The sequence below is a fragment of the Microchirus variegatus genome, assembly GCF_963457635.1.
Source record: "Microchirus variegatus genome assembly, chromosome: 18".
NCBI lineage: Eukaryota > Metazoa > Chordata > Actinopteri > Pleuronectiformes > Soleidae > Microchirus > Microchirus variegatus.
Genome location: NC_139819.1, coordinates 5,672,944 through 5,690,924, shown reverse-complemented (window position 1 = coordinate 5,690,924; position 17,981 = coordinate 5,672,944). Strand labels below are relative to the sequence as shown.

Below are 17,981 nucleotides of genomic sequence, written 5' to 3'. Positions count from 1 at the left end.
GAAACTGAGTGTGTGTATACGAGTTTATTTCTATAGCGCATTTGCAGTTGGACAAAATCAGAAAAAGAATAAAGAAGTTCTCCAGGAATAAGGCAATCAGAGATGGCAAACTTCACCCCATTCACGCAACAAGCCTCTGGCGGCCTCTGTTGGTCATAAGTGTGGAAGCACAAACAAACAGACAATCAGAGCCACTAAAAACAATACTTCAGTCTCACTTTGTGGGAAGTAACAATGAAATCCAAGGTTTCCTGCTCAACCACAGCTGAAAGCCAGTGAGAAAAGGTCAATTTTAGGGCTGCGACTACCTTATAACGAATTAATGTCGACTATATCGCGAATAATCGAGTACCTGTCTGGATCTGAATCTGAATCGATATGACGAAAGTCAAAGTTCCCGTGTTCACTCACATAGACGTCCAGGCGCAGCGAGGGCACAGCGGGAGCTTCGCACAGCGACAGCATCATCAGCAGCAAGCCTGTGAGCAGCTCCATCATGTAGAACAAGTGGTTGTGAGCGAAGAGGTACGCCGCCAGGGCCTTCGGGTTCCGAGGGTGCGTGAAGAACTTATCATTGTTCTCTCCTTCCTGTGTGCCAAAGATTTAAGTGAATTTAGGTGAAATGAATTCCATTTGGCAGAAAAACTAAATAAAATCATGAGACATGTACGTATTTTTTTGCATGTACAATCACCTGAACGTATGAATTGTTGCTTTCATGAACAGAATGATCTATCTATCTATCTATCTATCTATCTATCTATCTATCTATCTATCTATCTATCTATCTATCTATCTATCTATCTATCTATCTATCTATCAAGCAATTTGTGTCTGTCTATACGCGAGCACATATTTTGCATTAGCATGCTACTGCTTTGCGGCTAACTTGGCGAACCCATTTCCAAAGGTAAGCTAGCGAGGCTACAATTAGCATTAGCAACCTCATTGGGCACAACGCAAATGTTTTCATTTCCGATTAGCATTAGCGTAGCTAGCTGCATAGCTAGATTACGTTCCTTATCATTATGCATTACCATAACTGAAAAATCTTCTTCAGCGCCCACTATAGGAATACATACTTCCTACGGGCACTGCACTGGTGTTTTTAAGTTAACAAACTATACATCTTTTGAGTTTTAATGATAAATAAAGGCTACCATGATTTCTTCACAATCAGTTGTTGCTAAATTCTACACACTGGACGAGGGATGATTATTTTCACAATCGATTAATCTGTTGATTATTGTCTCACTTAATTAATTATTCACTCTTCCAGATTGATGTCTTATATAGAGCAAAGAAACCAGAAAATATTCACATAAAAGGAACCCAAAAATCAGAAAGCTTGTTTTAATATTAAACATATTAAATATTAAACATTCAAACCATTATAAAATTAGCTGATGGAAAAAAAAACACATGTAAGGCACATGTCTTCAGTCACCAGCTGATGGTTTTTATTGTGTATTGTGTTTTTATTTTCAAAATAAAGCGTGTTTTAGCAAGTCAGCCAGGAAAAAAACATGTCTGGGCAACATTTGACAGTGCTCTGATCTATGGACATGTTATCTATGCAGCTGAGAACTGGTGAGGCCAACAAAACTTACATCTACCCTCTTAAAGATCTCAATAATGTTCTACCTTTTCAAATAAACTGTGGCTCACAAGAAATAGAGGTTTTTTTTATAAAAAGCTAATCATTATCCAGGATATGTAATCATTTGTTTGTCCCTCTTTTGTACATCACACTTCCACAAATACTATAAAAGGATTTTATGACTTCCCGCAGGTGTTCATGATGGAAATCATGCACTTTAATCATCTACAAGTAGCAGCACGAGTGCAATAAACCCCACGATCATATGACCACATCGTCTGTACCTGTAGATAAATGGCCGCCTCTTGGTAGTTCATCTCCCAGCTTTGTCGTAACGACACATTCTGGTCTCTGTAGTTTTGCGGGCCCGGAGTGGAGATCACGGCATTGCTCACTATGTCGTAGTTGCCTCCACCTCCATCTGGAAGAAGAGAACAGACGTGTCAGTGTGTGAAACAGTTCGTAGAAACTATTTCATCTAATGTTTATCTTTGTATCTTTGTCGCACAAGAAAGAAAACACAGTATCATTTTCATATTTGGCTCAGAAACGGAGAGGAGCGTGTTCGTACCAATGGAGTTCAGCTCTAATTGTAAGGCGTAGGAGGAAAAGACGACAGGACTCTCATTATGAATATGATCGTCATGGTACCCAGCTGTCTCGCTGCATACACACTCCATTGATCAGCTCCGAGTGTACGCGTGCTCTGCTCCGAGAGTATATCAAGGTCCCTCAGGTCTGACGAACAAGTTTCGGTCATTCACAGCGCGCTGGTCTTGTTCCAGCGTCCACGCACATCTGGAACATGCAGATGGTCAAACATTCCATTCAGGCCTGATGCGAACTCCAGGCACACAGTGAACTCCTGATGCACGGTGTCCTCACAGATCCACAAATATCCAAGCAAAGATGGAGGACGACTCCAAAATTACCGACAGTGGTTGCTTCGTTGCTTCTTTAGAAGTAAGTGTCTCTTCCAAACACGTTAATAAGAGATGCTTTAGAGGCCGGCAACAGCACAATGCGACTTGAACACTTGCACATTGAAATGACTCTGCAGCCTCCTGCAGCTGGAGTGTGAACTTTGATCCAGGAGACAGATAAACGAACCACAGGAGGAATCAATACAGCGCTGCAATATGAAGCATGAAAAAACTTCAGGAGGACGCTGAAAGCATCTATCTATCCAATAACAGCGTGACAACAGCATGCCATTGTACAGATTGTTTTTGACTATTAGGTCATTCCACGTGTCTCTCTACAGCTGCGTGGTGCGAGCCTCTCTCTGGGTGATCTTCCTTCCCCGCACGCCGCTCATCACATGTTTCTGTTTCAGTCACACGTCCTTGGAATAACACTGAGCAGACACTGTACGAGACTCAAAAATGCAGTCGCAGGCACTTCCTGTCCAGCATGATGGCAGCAGATAGAGCTGAGGTGCGAAGATTAAATTCCAGCCCCGACTGTCATCCTCACAGGAGTTTACCCTGTGCCTTCCGTGAGCCGCTGCAACCCCTCATTTGTGAAGGAACAATGACACGTTTGGAGCTCCCGCTCAATGACATGTTGAGGTCAGGCTCGTAGAAACACAAACAGAATCAGCTGGGTAAAAATATACTTTAGTGATGATTTGCAGGATCCACCCCGCCGCCACCACCACCACCACCAAAACAAAAACAATGTTTTCTATCCACAGAGTGTGTCACTGAGGTGATACAATGCAGCCTTCTGTCTCAGTGTCCAAGTTCAATCTCTCTCTTAGAGTTCTGTGATAGTTCCCCTCCTTGTCCACCACTCCTAGATATCCTGAGGGAAAAACTCCTCTGTGCTTCCTGTTCACTTCCAACGCCAGAGAAAATGAGAAGGCTCACACACAGAGACACAGGCTACAAACACACACACACACACACACACGCTGCCCATGAGCAACAGGGAGGGGCTGAGGGGTGCACGTCCGCTGAGGCAGCAGTTTCTCAGGTGGGTCATTTTGTAGCTTATGTGTGAGGAACACAAAGGCGACACAGGGTAACCATGTGCAGCAGACGCATGGATACACACATACATACACACACACACACACACATGTGATCACAGTAAAGCTACAGCGGCGTGGGCCTGGACGACGACGACGACGTGCAGCCGTTTGTCGACATGAAAGTGCACCAAACGCAAAACCCGGTGAGTAGATGATGAGCACTGACCTCATAGCACAACAAACACTGCTATTATGTTCAACTGCTATTACATCATATACAAAAGTTGTCTATATAATGCTTTAAATATATTAATCTAAAACTCTGAATTGGATTTAAAGCTATTAAATATCCAGTGTGTAACATTTAGGTGGGTTTATTGACAATATTCCAATAAACCACCTAAACGTATGTTTGTTTAAGTGTAACCTCGCTATAAAAATAATAAGAAATAATAATTTTGTAGCTTTAGAATAAGCTTTTAATATGTACTTTAAGCAATGGCCTTGCTTTATGGTTTATATGCTTTCGTGACGGAGAGGCGAGTGGATCTGCAATCTGCTAGTGAGTGTACTTTTTTCTGCTTTGAAAGCTCAGTCTGAAACATTTAGAATGATTTACTGGCATAAATGGAATACAACACCCACAGTTATTCATGAATAATCATTTTAATAATTTTAAAGCCTTTCTGAGCCTTTATGTACGTCAGACAAGAGATGGCACGATGCCACTTTTTCATGTCCGATACCAATAACAACATCACAAACTCGAGTAAACCCATTTGTGCTGAGTCATTTCATGCTACTAGAAAGACGTGTTTCTTTGCCGAACTGTTGTAGATCAGTTTATAAGACATAAAACATGCGTTATCGCCAACATTCAGCAAGGACATTTCTAAAATCTAAAAATTTAGCAGAAGTCTGCCGAAAGTCGGCGATCGTGAGCCGAATCACAACCTTTTTAGCCGTATTTCAGTTCGGTTACTGTGTCTAGTTTGTGTCGCATATTTAAAGGTGCATTATGTGATAAATCTAAAGCAACTGGCCATAAAATCCTCCTAATATGTGACTCAGGAATAATGTCCATATAACAAACTGAACTCACCACCAACAACAGCACAGCCAAATACATTTGCATTAAAAAAAATGTTTTGCTAACCAAATCATCTTTATGTTTTGAAATCACGTTTTGGCATGTGGCGCCACCTACCGCTGTCTACCAATCATTGCAGTCAGTAGAGTCTTAGCTGCCGAAACCACAAAGACCCCGGTATTCTTACATATGGCACCTTTAAAACGACATCTGTGTATTTTCGTGCAGCCGTGCTATGACGACCCCATCCACATTAAAGATGTACTATTATAGAAAATGATGTGCGTGACACCCAAACCGTGTAGTCAAGCCAAGCCAAGCCAAGCTAGAGCTGTCAAGTAAAAAAAGCACCAATATAGTTTGTCCTTTGCGGGCTACTGTACTGTAAAAACATGGTGGACCAATATGGCAGCCCCCATACAGCTGACCTGGCTCTTGATGTAAATATATAAAGGTATATTCTGGGGTAATGAAAAACAACAACGCGTACAATCAGTATTGTATTCAGTTTCAGCCAAATGAAAGATAATTGTACCTACATGTTACACAGTGGACCTTTAATAGCAACAACATTTTCAAGACCACAGTTGAAGTCTAATAATTAAAAGAAATTAGCAAATTTCAAAGTAAAACTCACTCTCGTCTCCTCTCTCTGTGTCCTCGGTCAGCAGATCGCTGTTTGCTTCGTCCCAGGTCAAGATAAGAGGAACGTCGTCGTCAGAATCCATGCTAGCAGCTCACTGTGGATTAATGTATGTTCAGCAGCTGGAGATCATCGAAACTAGCTTAAAAAAAACACAAAAAAACCTTAACGGTTTGTTGTGCAAAACGAAGTAAGACAGCTGCACATCTTATTAGCCCCTGGTTGTTGGCTAACGAACCGAGTACGCGGGCGCTAGCTACAGGGATAGCAAACGGATAATTGAAAACAAAACGTCTCTGGTGTCACGGGAAGTGGCACTTTTTTTTTCTTTTTTTTTAAGAGACGTGAAGCAAACAAGGCGTGATGCTTTCACACTCGGTCCCAGATGACATCTCTGACCGCATCGAGCAGTTCTGTCACCGCGGCGAACAAGCTGACATAGTCCGTGTCCGTGTCTGTGTCCGTCACGGCGTCGTCACCCGCACACCGGACTGTCTTCGACATGTCGTATCATGTGCGCGTTGTTGTTGTTGTTGTTGTTGTCACTTTTCATGGACACCAAAATTGCACAGGTTAAATTAAGAGATTAATGTCTCTCATACGCGACGACACAAAGTACACACTAGCCAAACAGACGAAGAAGCAGCAGCAGCAAGAACACGGGGGGAGCAGTACCGCTATATCAACAAACTTTTGCGACACCAAAATGATTTACGGCACTGGCTGTTTCCCAAATTTCCAAAATAAAAGTCGCTGCCAGTGCTGTGAAACCCTTGTAACATACAACAGTGCATTGTTTTATTGAATTATTTATTCATTTAATAATTAACTGTCACACTCATATATGTATATGCGTGTTTTATTTCCCTGCGTCAGTAGGTGCACGTGATTTAATGTTGACATCCGTATTATGTGGTAACCTGGCAACGGAGTAAACGAAAAAGAAAAAAACGACAACTTCCGCCTGCGGTTAACAGACGAGGTGACTGGTATGTGTCTCATACTCTCACTTCTTCATATCAAACAAGTACTTATACAATATTAAGCTAAATGTATAACTGCAGAAATAAATATAAATACTAAAAAAAAGATTAAAAGTATCTGAAACGTACTGTAATCTCATGTTACCTAATGGTTAGCTGCAACTGACGAGTGCATTCTTTTTCTACTCTGTTTCCCATTTGTTTTTATCCTATTTTTGTTGCTTGTTGTTTGTTTTTGTGCACTTTAATGGAAGCTCTTTATGTATGCAGTGACAATAAAACAATCTTTCACCTGATATGGCTTTTCTCAAATGAAATATAGATGTTCATATCTATAATAATATGCAGATTTTACAGCTTTACTTTACTATTGTCCTACAGTGCCTGTACAGTATACCCTATGTCTACAAAGGGGGCAACAGTTGTGCCAACAACAAAGGCAAAGATCCAAATTGTGGCTGTTTTGAAGAACAATGGCCGACCACAGAAGACGCTGCTCTCAGTTGAGGCTCAGCGCATCTCACGCATATTGGAAAACTGCATCAGTCAAGTAGAGACTGTGGCAACACTGCCTGCTCTGCTGCATTTAAACAGCGCCTCAAGAGTCGTGGAAGAGGAACTTAAAAAGCATCAACTATTATGTGAAAGACTGGGAGCGACACTGAAGGATGTCAAGCAGGAATCACAGGGAGAAGATGGAGAGAGGAGGAGAGCTCAGCATGAAGCGGACATCAAGAACTCAGTCAGGGATCTGCTCAGGCTTTTCCGCTCCCATCCAGATGCCATTTTTCATTTGAAGGCAAAGGAAGGAATGGAAGTCGGAGAGAGTGAGTGCAAGCTAATTAAAGGGCTTAAGAGGTTTCACGGCTATATAGTAGACAAACTGCTGACAAGTCTGGATGAGGAGTCGCAGCTGGTCCTCCACAAGTCTGCGTCTTCTTCTTCTTCTTCTTCGTCCCCGGCCGATGATCTGGAGAACTTGGCTTCTCTGGAAGAAGAAGTAGCTGCAGCGAAGATGCAAATAGATGCAAAGGTGAGATGCAAAAAAAAAGGATGTTGCAAATTGTCCTTCTCCATCTTACCTGTTGTTTCTGTTTTGTTTTTTTTCTTCACAGATTGCTCAGAAAAACATTGAAATCAAAAATGTGCAGGAAGTATCTTTCACGTCACTGCTCGAAGAGAAGAAGAGTCAGCCACAAGTCAACATCTCTGCGAGACAGGCCAGCATGCAACAGGAAATTGATCAACTGAAGATTCGGCTCAGAAATTTGATCCTTGAGAACAGGCAGGCAGAGAGAATACTGCAAGAGGTACGTTTAGTTTTAGAGTTTCATTTTGTTAAAAACAATATTGACTTGTATGTTGTTGTTGTTGTTTTCTTCCACGGCAGGAAAATGAAAAAGTAGAGACAGCAATCGAATACTTGCTTCAAAAATTTGACAGTGAAGTGGAAGAAATCCAGGTACAAACTCTTTGCAGCACAAAGACGGAGTTTGATCTGATTTGGTTCATACTTTTTTCACGATATATAGGACAAATGTGTCTCTGTTTGCCACCGTCGCCTCTCTCAGGCCGACCTGGAGTTGAACGAAATCGATCACGAGAGGGAGGAGGACGAGCTGAGGATGCTGGAGAAGCCATTTTCTGTCTTGGAGGAGGAGTGCGACCTGATCCTGGAGAAGCGTCGACAGGCAGAGGAGCAGAGACGGCTGGAGATGGAGGAGCTGCAGCTGAAGACCAGAGCTGCTGTTTTGGCCCAAGCGTGGTGGAGAGGCTACTGTACCCGCAAGGCCTTGAAGAACAAGGGCAAAAACAAGAAGGCCAAAAAAGGAAAAGGCAAGAAGAAATAAATCATCACCCTGGTGCTACAAAACATTGTGTGTCTTCTCAATTAAATAAAGTTATGTTTTAAACTGGTATTCATTTACAGAATATAGAGGGTGACATGTAATATTTCTGCTGTGATGCTGCAGACGACGTCAAACTATGAAAAAGCAGCACTGAAATATGTCAGTTTTTTATTAATATCATTATTATTATTATTATTATTATTATTATTTGTATTATATGGTCTTTTATGCGCTGATTAACTCCAGTATAAAGTCAAAACAAAGGCTCATCCATATGGACACACCAGCTGCTGTTTCTTTGAATGGCCACAGGGTGGCAGTACAGACTCTTATATCCTAAATAATCAATTACCTATGATATTAAATCACATTCATTTTACAGGCATGCAAACAGCAGGAAGAAGTGACTGAACCATCAACGTTAAGTACATTTTTACCTGAAATAAAACACTATCAGAACCATTTTGTGTGTTCTAATCAAGGCCTGTTCAATATGACAGTGAAATGAATGAGGGTTATGCGTATACAGAGGCAGGGGCAAGACACACGAATCCCATCAAAACCCATTTTAAAGCAATAGAATTATCTTCTGGAACCTTTTCATGGTTGCTTCTTTGAGTCGTATTCCAACTTGTTTTGCAGCCGTCTCGCTTTACTCGTGCAATGTGGCTGTTGCCTCCCGACTGTCTTGACATGAGACAAATCACTTCCTGTGTGCAGTGCAGTACCGTCACTGGGAAAACATGAGATCTACATGCTGCTAAACTGAGAAACAGACAGAGAGCTAGTTTGAACCCATTTGGAAATAGTTTGAAGTAGTATTGTTGTCTGCTATCTTCGGATTTAATTAATCAACCTAATTAAAGGTTGATTAATTAAATCAATTCACATTTATCTGAATTCTAGTCTCAGATAAATGTTGTTATTTTGTGATCTCAGTTGAATTCTTAAACTATTGTTTAAGCTAGTCACTCATCTTTGATGGACACTCGGTTATTATCTGTCTGGACGACTTAGTTTTTCCCACTTTAAGCTCGATAATCACACTAAATATCACACCTTTCCACGGACGGACGGACGGACGGACACACACACACACACACACACACACACACACACACACACACACACACACACACACACACACACACACACACACACACACACACACACTCATGTACTTGCTGCATACTAAGGACCGGGTAAAAGAGCTGACAAAGTGAGGACCAGCATTTCCACTTTATAAATCATCACAATTACAAATATCTACTTCATGAATGTCATCTACTAAAATTTAATTTGAAAAAAAAATTGGACCCAAAATTTGACAAAAACGTCATACTATACTGTGATCCAAAATGTAAAAAAATTGGACCCAAAATTTTTGGTCCAATATTTGAAAAAAAATGGATGCAAAATTTTTGGTCCAAAATTTGAAAAAAAAATTGGACCCAAAATGTTTGGTCCAAAATTTGAAAAAAAAAATGTGTGGACCCAAAATTTGACAAAAACGTCATACTATACTGTCATCCAAAATTTGAAAAAAATTTGGACCCAAGATGTTTAGTCCAAAATTTGAAAAAAAAATTGACGCAAAATGTTTGGTCCAAAATTTGAAAAAAAAATTTGGACCCAAGATGTTTAGTCCAAAATTTGAAAAAAAAATTGACGTAAAATGTTTGGTCCAAAATTTGAAAAAAAAATTGAAAAAAAATTGATGCAACATTTTTGGTCCAAAATTTGAAACAAAAAATTGGACCCAAAATGTTCGGTCAATAATTTGAAAAAAAATTGACGCAAAATTTTTGGTCCAAAATTTGAAAAAAAAATTTGGACCCAAGATGTTTAGTCCAAAATTTGAAAAAAAAATTGACGCAAAATGTTTGGTCCAAAATTTGAAAAAAAAGTCATACTATATAGTATGTCGTCCAAAATGTGATTTTTTTTTTTTTTTGACAAACAGAGTATAGCATGTTATAGAAACATAAGGAAGTGATTTCAATGAAAACAAAGTGAGGACCGACCAAAATGTCCTCAATCCGTAAAAATGTCCTCACTTTGTTGGTTAAAAACCCTCACTGGTCCTCAGTATGGCGCAAGTACAAGAACACACACACACACACACACACACACACACACACACACACACACACACACACACACACACACACACACACACACACACACACACACACACACACACACACCAACCGTGTCTGTCACCTGACACTGGACTGACAGACACAGATAACACACTTTTTTAAGTAAACATGTCAGACACAAGATCAGTTGTGTGAAATTGTTAAGGCCATACATCAGATCAAAGGATGATTGAGAGACGTGGGGAAATAAACTCCCGCTGACCTGTCACTGGGTCATGCAATGCAACCAAAACATTAGAGAAACTAAAAAAGAGGAAGTAGTTATAGAATCTACACGAGCGAACATGTATAGAAGAGACAGAGTCCCAGTTTCCTCTGTCAGTCAGGGAGTATAAACCAGGAGGGACTGGCCATAAGAGGGCGGTTTTTAATGGCTAATTATGTCAATTTTGTGAATTATATTTAGAGGGAAATAGACAATACATATTATGAGTGGACACCAGTTTGATTGACAGCTGGTATCGTCCAATAGCAGCCTGCGGTTGCCGGCGAGGCCTCAGAACTCCCAGTTGCAAAACATCAACATGGCATTGATTTGTCAAATCACGATTCTGGAGGCTTCAAAAAACGGGATTTCAGATTCTTGTGGGTGGCGTCACGACCAGTTTCCACTCAGTAAAGACGATGATTTTTCAAACTGAAAGATCCATAAAGAAGCTCAGACGGTCAGCGCCCTACAACATTTCACAAAACATCTATCGACTAGAGCTGCAACTTACTTAATGATTGAGTTTTTCATGATTTCTTTGTTATATGGAGCAAAGAAAACAGGAAATATATCACATTTAAGAAACACAACATTATGAAAGTCCATATCATCTCACAAAACACCACAACCCTTGTTTGTGAACAATTTTGTGTTTATGTGAAATCTGTAGATCCAGATAAGATTTCTATGCAACATCACAGGATGGAGAATATTCCCAATAGCAGGACACGTGCATGTTCACAGCTAAAGAATCTTGTCATCACCTGAAGATGCAGCGCTGGTTAAGACTTGAGAGTTAATGGTAAGTTGACAGTTCGTGTTCACACAGGAGGCTGAAGGCATACGTGGTGACAGGAGGGAAAAAGGTGGCATTAGCCCGCTTTAATGGAAATACTGTGTGCTTCTATTTTCTGCATAACAATCATCAGGCGTGGTGACGAAAGATGCCTCTGCTGACTGTGACAGTACAGCAGAGGCACAGAGAGGCATCTGATGTAAATGTGGTTTATGAATACATGCATTTAAATGCACACACACACACACACACACACATATGAGGACGGCAAAAGCTAGTGAAGGGGAAAAAACAACAACACAGATAGCTGCAGGCAGAGATGCGGCTGTATCCATTTTTGATGAGCGGCTCACTGAGTGTGCACTCAAACACACACACAGATTACTGTATTAATACTAATGGAATGATGCTATTATCTATATCGTGTTGAGTCAGGTAGAGATGGAGACCTCACACTCGTGTAAACACCAGCAGACCTTTTAACATCTGAGGAGGACAAGGAGAGGGAGACGAGTCCACGAAAAAAGCACGAGGAAGATAATAAATACGAGCAAGCAGTGTTCATCTCTGTCGTTATTAACCTCAGAGTAACTTGTTTAAACCAGTTAATGTTGCACGTATATAGTATTGTTTCCGTGCATTAGCGAATTACGCTCTCTTTACAGTAAGTGCCGTTTAATCAAAATCAATGACGGTGCGTCGTGGAATTTGTATCGTTTACCATCATTTAAATCTATCTCCCCTGCCGGATTCATAAAGTTTTGTGGTTTTAGAACATGCAGCGACGGGCTGTGGTCGTGGTGTCGAAGAAGTTAATGTGTGATCCCGGCTCACACTGAGCTCAGGATTCTGCTGCTCACCTGTAAAAATCATCCATTCCCTCACTTCTACACACCTTTCTGTCTGTACACAGAGGCGATTCTAGAGTCTGTAGGGGCCCTAAGCAAAAATTCCCAGGGGGGCCCTTCCTTCCAACCAGTGTTCATCACCATTATGTTACAAATAATCTGACGCCAACGAAAAATGTCACTTCAAAATATTTTTTTTTTTTTCAAAATGAATGAAATAACATGGATAAACCTTGTAATTAAAAAGTATGTGAAAATATAAATGTAAAGAACAATAAAATATTGTAAATAGCTTTTAAAAAACTATATAAACGTAGTAAAAAAAAAAATACATTACACTGTAAAGAACCCACATTATAAAACAATATAAATGGGCTTTGGGGCCCCCTATCGGCTCGGGGCCCCAAGCAGTTGCCTGTCTTCATCCACCTCACTATCCAACAACTCCCTCCTATCAGACATCTGAAAACTTCACTCGCTCAAATCAATCATCTGTTCTATATGGAAACATAATTTAATTTCTATACTATTTTATACATTGTAAAAATGTCTTATTTTTCTCAGGGCAGGGGTTTCAAAGCCAAATGACCTGGCGGCCAACGGACATCTAGTCTGGTCAGGAGTGAGCCGGTCAGCTGGAAAAAAAGCCCCCAAAAAAATCACGATATTTCATCATGACACCACATTACACAGTAAACACATGTTAATTCTTCACAGCATTTCAAAGTAAAAGCCTTTGTTTTGACATGGAATGACATGGAACTCAATGCTCGATGCAAAATAAATCTGTAGATTACAAAAATAGACAGAAATAGAATATTTAGATAAATAATAGCACGTGGCCAACTGCAATTAAACCACTAAACGGCCTTATATATATAATTAATGTTGAATGTGTTGCATATAATAATGTGATATACATAATGTAATGTTTTAATATGATTAAGATATCGTTAAACGTTTATGCGGCTAACTGCTAACAATAGAACACACGTGCGAAGAGGTCAAAGGTCAGTTTTGACTTTAACTTCACAAAAATAAGTGGCGGGCCACATGAAATCAATTGGGGGTGGTCTGGCAATCTTAACCCTTAAAAAGCCCCTTTAATGGTGATAAAACGTGTGGACCAGGCAAAATGTCCTCACTTTCCAAAATGTCCTTGGTCCTCACAAAGATACCCAAACAAGAACACGCGCACACACACACACACACACGCACACATGCACCCACAGTTGAGTGAACAGGTAGCAAACATTCGGACCATCCATAATTAAAGGTCAACAGTGTGATGCAAACAGATATTGAGGGGAAGTCCGTGTTTATGCTAATGCCTTGTCAGACAGAGAGCTCCGCTGACTCTCTGACACCATCTATTAATAATGAGACAAGATCACAAAAGTGCTCTTCGCTAAGAACCTAACAACCACTCGCTGCTGCTGGCAAACAATGGGGGCGATAAAACGGGGCTGCAGTGGAGGTGTTTGGAGGGGTGTGTGTGTGTGTGTGTGTGTGTGTGGGGGGGGGGTGTATGAAAGGATTTGTTTGTTTATTGATGTTTGTGTTTGTCTCACAGCAGTGGTCTTGTCTGTCCTGTTTGCAAACATGTGTGTGTACATGAGTACAAGTTGGTGGGAAGATGCAGGCAGCTGAGGTGGAGAGAGAGAGAGGGAGGAAGATGTCAGGAAGTGGACGCACAAAATAAAGGCCGTGAAGTAATGAAATAAATGGATAAAAAGGAAACTTTTCGTGGACATTTCTCAGTAAAGACTAAACAATATAGTTTAATTTAATTAATAAGATCTCTGCATAAATACAGTAACGTGAGCTCAAAGCCGCGGTCCCCGCTCTGGCCACAGGCACAATGGTGACCTGACAATGTTGCTTTGTTCAGAAACAGGAGACTGTGAGGAGCCGCGGTCGGACTGTTGTACTGTGAGCAAATGAGCAGAAGCGGCGAAGTGACGTCCTGCTGCTAGTGATATCATTATGCTGCGTGTCCTGTCTGGACAGGGGACGTGGACCGAGGTCAGAGGGCACGGGGTGTAATCTCTGGATTGAATATTGTTAGTGTGTGTTGGTGTGTGTGTGTGTGTGTACTTCAGTTGTCCTAATAGAGAACAAAACCTGGTCTTAATGTGGCAAAACCTCATATCTGAGGAAAGTTTAGGGCTTAATTTGGACAAATTTAAATATGGTTAAGGTTATGATTAAGATTAGGTAAGAGGCTTTGTTTAGGCTGTCAAAATGAATAGAAGTCAATCCACGGTCCTGAGAGGAATAGCTGAACCAACCTGTGTGTGTGTGTGTGTGTGCGTGTGCATGTGTATATTAGTTTGTGTTGGCTCTTAAGGACCCTTTCTGACACAAACACTGACCTTGACATTAAAGCCTGGTCCTTATGAGGCACAACCCTCTGCTTACACTCTTAGAAATAAGGGTTCCAAAAGTGTTCTTCTACAGGGGCTGAGGTTCTACCTGGAAACTATTTGATTTTCCAAGGGTTCTTGGTAACACTAATGGTTCCAGAAATTACCATTTTGATCCAGAGAACCCTTTAAAAACCCCTTTCCTGAATAAAGGGTTTTAAAAGGGTTCTTGGTGGAACCTTTATAAAAGGAACCAAAAAAGGTTCTCCTATGAGGACAAGCCGAAGAACCTTATGGTTCTACTTAGCACTTTTATTTCTAAGAGTGTAGGGTTGTGGTTAGGGTATCCCTGTCCCTATTAACTGAAGTCAGTCACATGTCCTTACACGAATACCTGCACAAACCTCTGTGTGTGCACGTCTCTGTCTTGCTAATTGTGTGTCTTTGTCTCCGAGAGTGTGCATCTATATTTGTGTGTGTGTGTGTGTGTGTGTGTGTGTGTGTGTGTGTGGGATTAGCGTGCCTCTCCAGTCCTCTGGCTGTAATCAGACGGGACATTGGCTCCATGACGGCCCGCAGCCCCCACCACCACCCACTGCGGCAGCGTCTCTATCCCTTTCACCCTGTCCCTGTGTTTGGCTGCCGGTCTCGGGACCTGGGCGGTATGTTAGGAGTTAAAACAATTATTCTAGCTCACATCACAGTGTCCTTTTTTTAAAAAACCCGAAAACGGGGGCAAGACGAAGGCTCTCGTTTTGACCTGCTCCTGTGGGATGTAGCTACTGTTGTGTAACACAATAATATTCTATATTTCAGTCTCTTAAAGCACGACGATGTGTCATCGGAGATTGAGGATGGTACAGTGCGTTTATTCCCAAAATAAACTTTAATTTGAAGGCCACAAACTCATTTAGCCAGCTGCTAAATCTTGCAAATACTGTACAATACTGGACCTAAAAAGCCCCGTTACCCTTCTCAAAAAAGTCTCAACCAAAGTGGAAGAAAATAAGAGAGTCTGCAGTGTAGCTGCGTTGAACTATAAAGAGGTGAATGTGGAGAGGAAGTTAAAGAAATGCTGGTGTGGGGAAGCAAAATATAGAGCCTCTGCTAGCTAGCTAGGTTAGCTGACGCTCTCTTCCACTTTGTCAGTGGATATTTAACAGTTCAATTAACTAAATAGGTCCAATGTTTATAGAAAAAATAAAACATATGATGTCCAAGTGTCTTTTTTTTTCCGTATTTTCATAAAGTCTGTCAATGTTTTTAAAGGCCAAAGTTTCCTATTGAGCATATTCTACATATTTCACCTTCAAATAAAGGAGGAGATGATACATGAGATTTTCTGGAGGACCACATTACGTAGGGTATCCGCGGGGTCTAAAAAAAGTCTTAAATCCAATAATTTGAATTTAAGGCCTTAAAATGTCTTAAATTCTCCTAAAATCTCATAAAAGGTCTTAAATAGAATTTTGAAAGGTCTTTTAACGATACGTTTATTTAAAACATGCATAAACTTCAGTCTCGCTTTGAAATGTTTCTGTTTTTGAGGATGCGATAACAACAATAACTACAACACGGAACTAAAGTAGGTCACCTGTGCTGCCCGGTGAGAATTTACCGAACACCCCACCATTAGCTAGCGTGCTGTGCGCGCGCCGCGGTGTTGCTTAGCATAGCAGCGGAGAAAACTTAACGAAAGCCCTCATCTAAGCCGAATTGCAAGCTCCAATTTTCCTTCATGTCTTTTGTACTTTTTTGACAGTATGTATTTGAAATGGGTCTTAAATTGTATTCATTGTGGTCTTAAAAAGTCTTAAAGGTACAATATGTAGTATTTATGGGTTTATATAACCCAAAATCCACTTTTTTATACATATTATGTGCTCCTGCATTGTCTAGTCGCTGTATAATAGTTTTTGTTTCATTTTCGTAGTGTTTCAAAAAGTCATGTAAAATAACATGACCGTGGACCGCGGTTGCATAGCCACTGTTAGCAGCGAGACGCCATGTTTCTACCGAAGCCTGTAAGGACAAACGCGAGAGAACAAAACAAGCGTCTCTTTACTTGTAGCGGAAGTCCCGCCTCCTCTCTCTCCGCTTCGTCTGCTACGGCCGCGGTAGCTCCGCCCTCTCCCTCGCCTCACGAACCTCATCTGCTGACACGGAGAAAGACAACAAGGACGACATTTGACCAGCTGCGGATACCGTAGCGCTCAGGGAAGGGAGGGGGTGAGCAGAGCAGCAGGTCTTTGTTGTAAATTTCTGCCTCTCCTCTAGATGGCACTATAAACTACTTATTTTCCCTTTAAATTTGACTTGTTAAAACCTGCAGAGACCCTGTTACAGTTTACAGTATATTTCTATTCTTCAAAAGTAGCACTAAGTTGTTGAATTCTACCAAAAGTGTATGAAGGGAATGACGAGGCAGCTCCAGTTCCAGAGGGGGTGACAGTTTGAGGGTCGTCAGATAAACAACCATCACTGATCAGGTTAGTCTGAGCCCGCTGACCCTGCACTGGCCTGTCTGCTGTTAGTTTGACCCTTGACCTTTCTCTTTGTCTCTCAGACGCAACATGCAGGACGACCCAAGCTCACGAAACCCCCCCCCCCCCACCCCCTACTCCCCACTCCCCCACTCCCAGTAACACACACTTACTTGGCCTCTTATCCTTGACAGCTCTTACGCTCATATTAAGATGTACTTCAGCGATTTCGGGGCCGTTTCGGCCATAAACTCTCATTTAGGGGGGAAATTAGCTTGGGCCCCGAGCCTTGTTACTATACCGCGCTTAACAGCATTAGTCCGTTCTTGTGGCTTTTAAATAGCAGCAAGGATGGATCGTGCCATTCGAATAAACCTCCTATAAAGCCATCCTACTTTCTTGCGTCACACGTAATGGCAAAGCATTCATTGTTTTTACGTAATTGCGCTGCCATTGTGCTGTCCTTTTAGTGCCACACGGAGGTTTACTGATTCTCATTACAGATACTTATGGTCCAGTGTATTAAGATGTGCTGACCAAAAACGGTTTCATGCATCCGTCAAATCTTTTCGCAATGATCTCCACTCAGCTTCGGTCAGATGATGCTTTGAAAACGCAGCTTACTCAATAAAAAGCTTTGGTTTGATGTCGGAGCTTCTGAAAAGACACGAAAAGAAAGAAAGGTAACACTTTATATTACGGTACAATAAAAACATGGTTATAATGTGCTAGGTAATGTCATATTATGATGTATGTTGTAATGTTATAGTAAGGAGATGATATTAAAGTAATACCACATACCATTTCTAAAGTCATGAAAAATGGGCTACTTTCACTGTAATGCCTTTAAATTAAAAAATACTTTTCCCATTCATTACGTTTACATGAAAAAATATTGTTTTAGTCCAATTAAAACTGGACTTTTAAAACGCATGAAAACATATTAGTCTGACTTTAGTACAGTTTCAGTTGGACTA

The 17,981-nt window shown here is 41.0% G+C and overlaps 2 protein-coding genes across 2 annotated transcripts in view; one reads left to right on the top strand and one right to left on the bottom strand.

Moving 5' to 3' along the window:
- tpcn1 (two pore segment channel 1) overlaps window positions 1-5,915 on the bottom strand; it is a 33,380-nt gene extending 27,465 nt beyond the window's left edge. Inside the window, exons 1-3 of the mRNA XM_083904958.1 lie at window positions 5,303-5,915; window positions 1,885-2,021; window positions 412-588 (exon numbers count right to left, since the gene is read on the bottom strand). Coding sequence (XP_083761084.1) covers window positions 412-588; window positions 1,885-2,021; window positions 5,303-5,393 — 405 coding nt within the window. The 5' untranslated portion in view covers window positions 5,394-5,915. The remainder of the gene's footprint in view (window positions 1-411; window positions 589-1,884; window positions 2,022-5,302) is intronic.
- A 345-nt stretch (window positions 5,916-6,260) lies between these two features.
- On the top strand, window positions 6,261-8,141 carry drc10 (dynein regulatory complex subunit 10; the record flags this gene model as incomplete). The annotated part of the gene is made up of 5 exons (XM_083905123.1): window positions 6,261-6,297; window positions 6,673-7,324; window positions 7,407-7,601; window positions 7,682-7,753; window positions 7,863-8,141. Exons 2-5 carry the CDS (start codon window positions 6,692-6,694, stop codon window positions 8,139-8,141), a joined length of 1,179 nt encoding a protein of 392 aa, XP_083761249.1. The 5' UTR covers window positions 6,261-6,297; window positions 6,673-6,691.
- Between the last annotated feature and the right edge of the window lie 9,840 nt (window positions 8,142-17,981).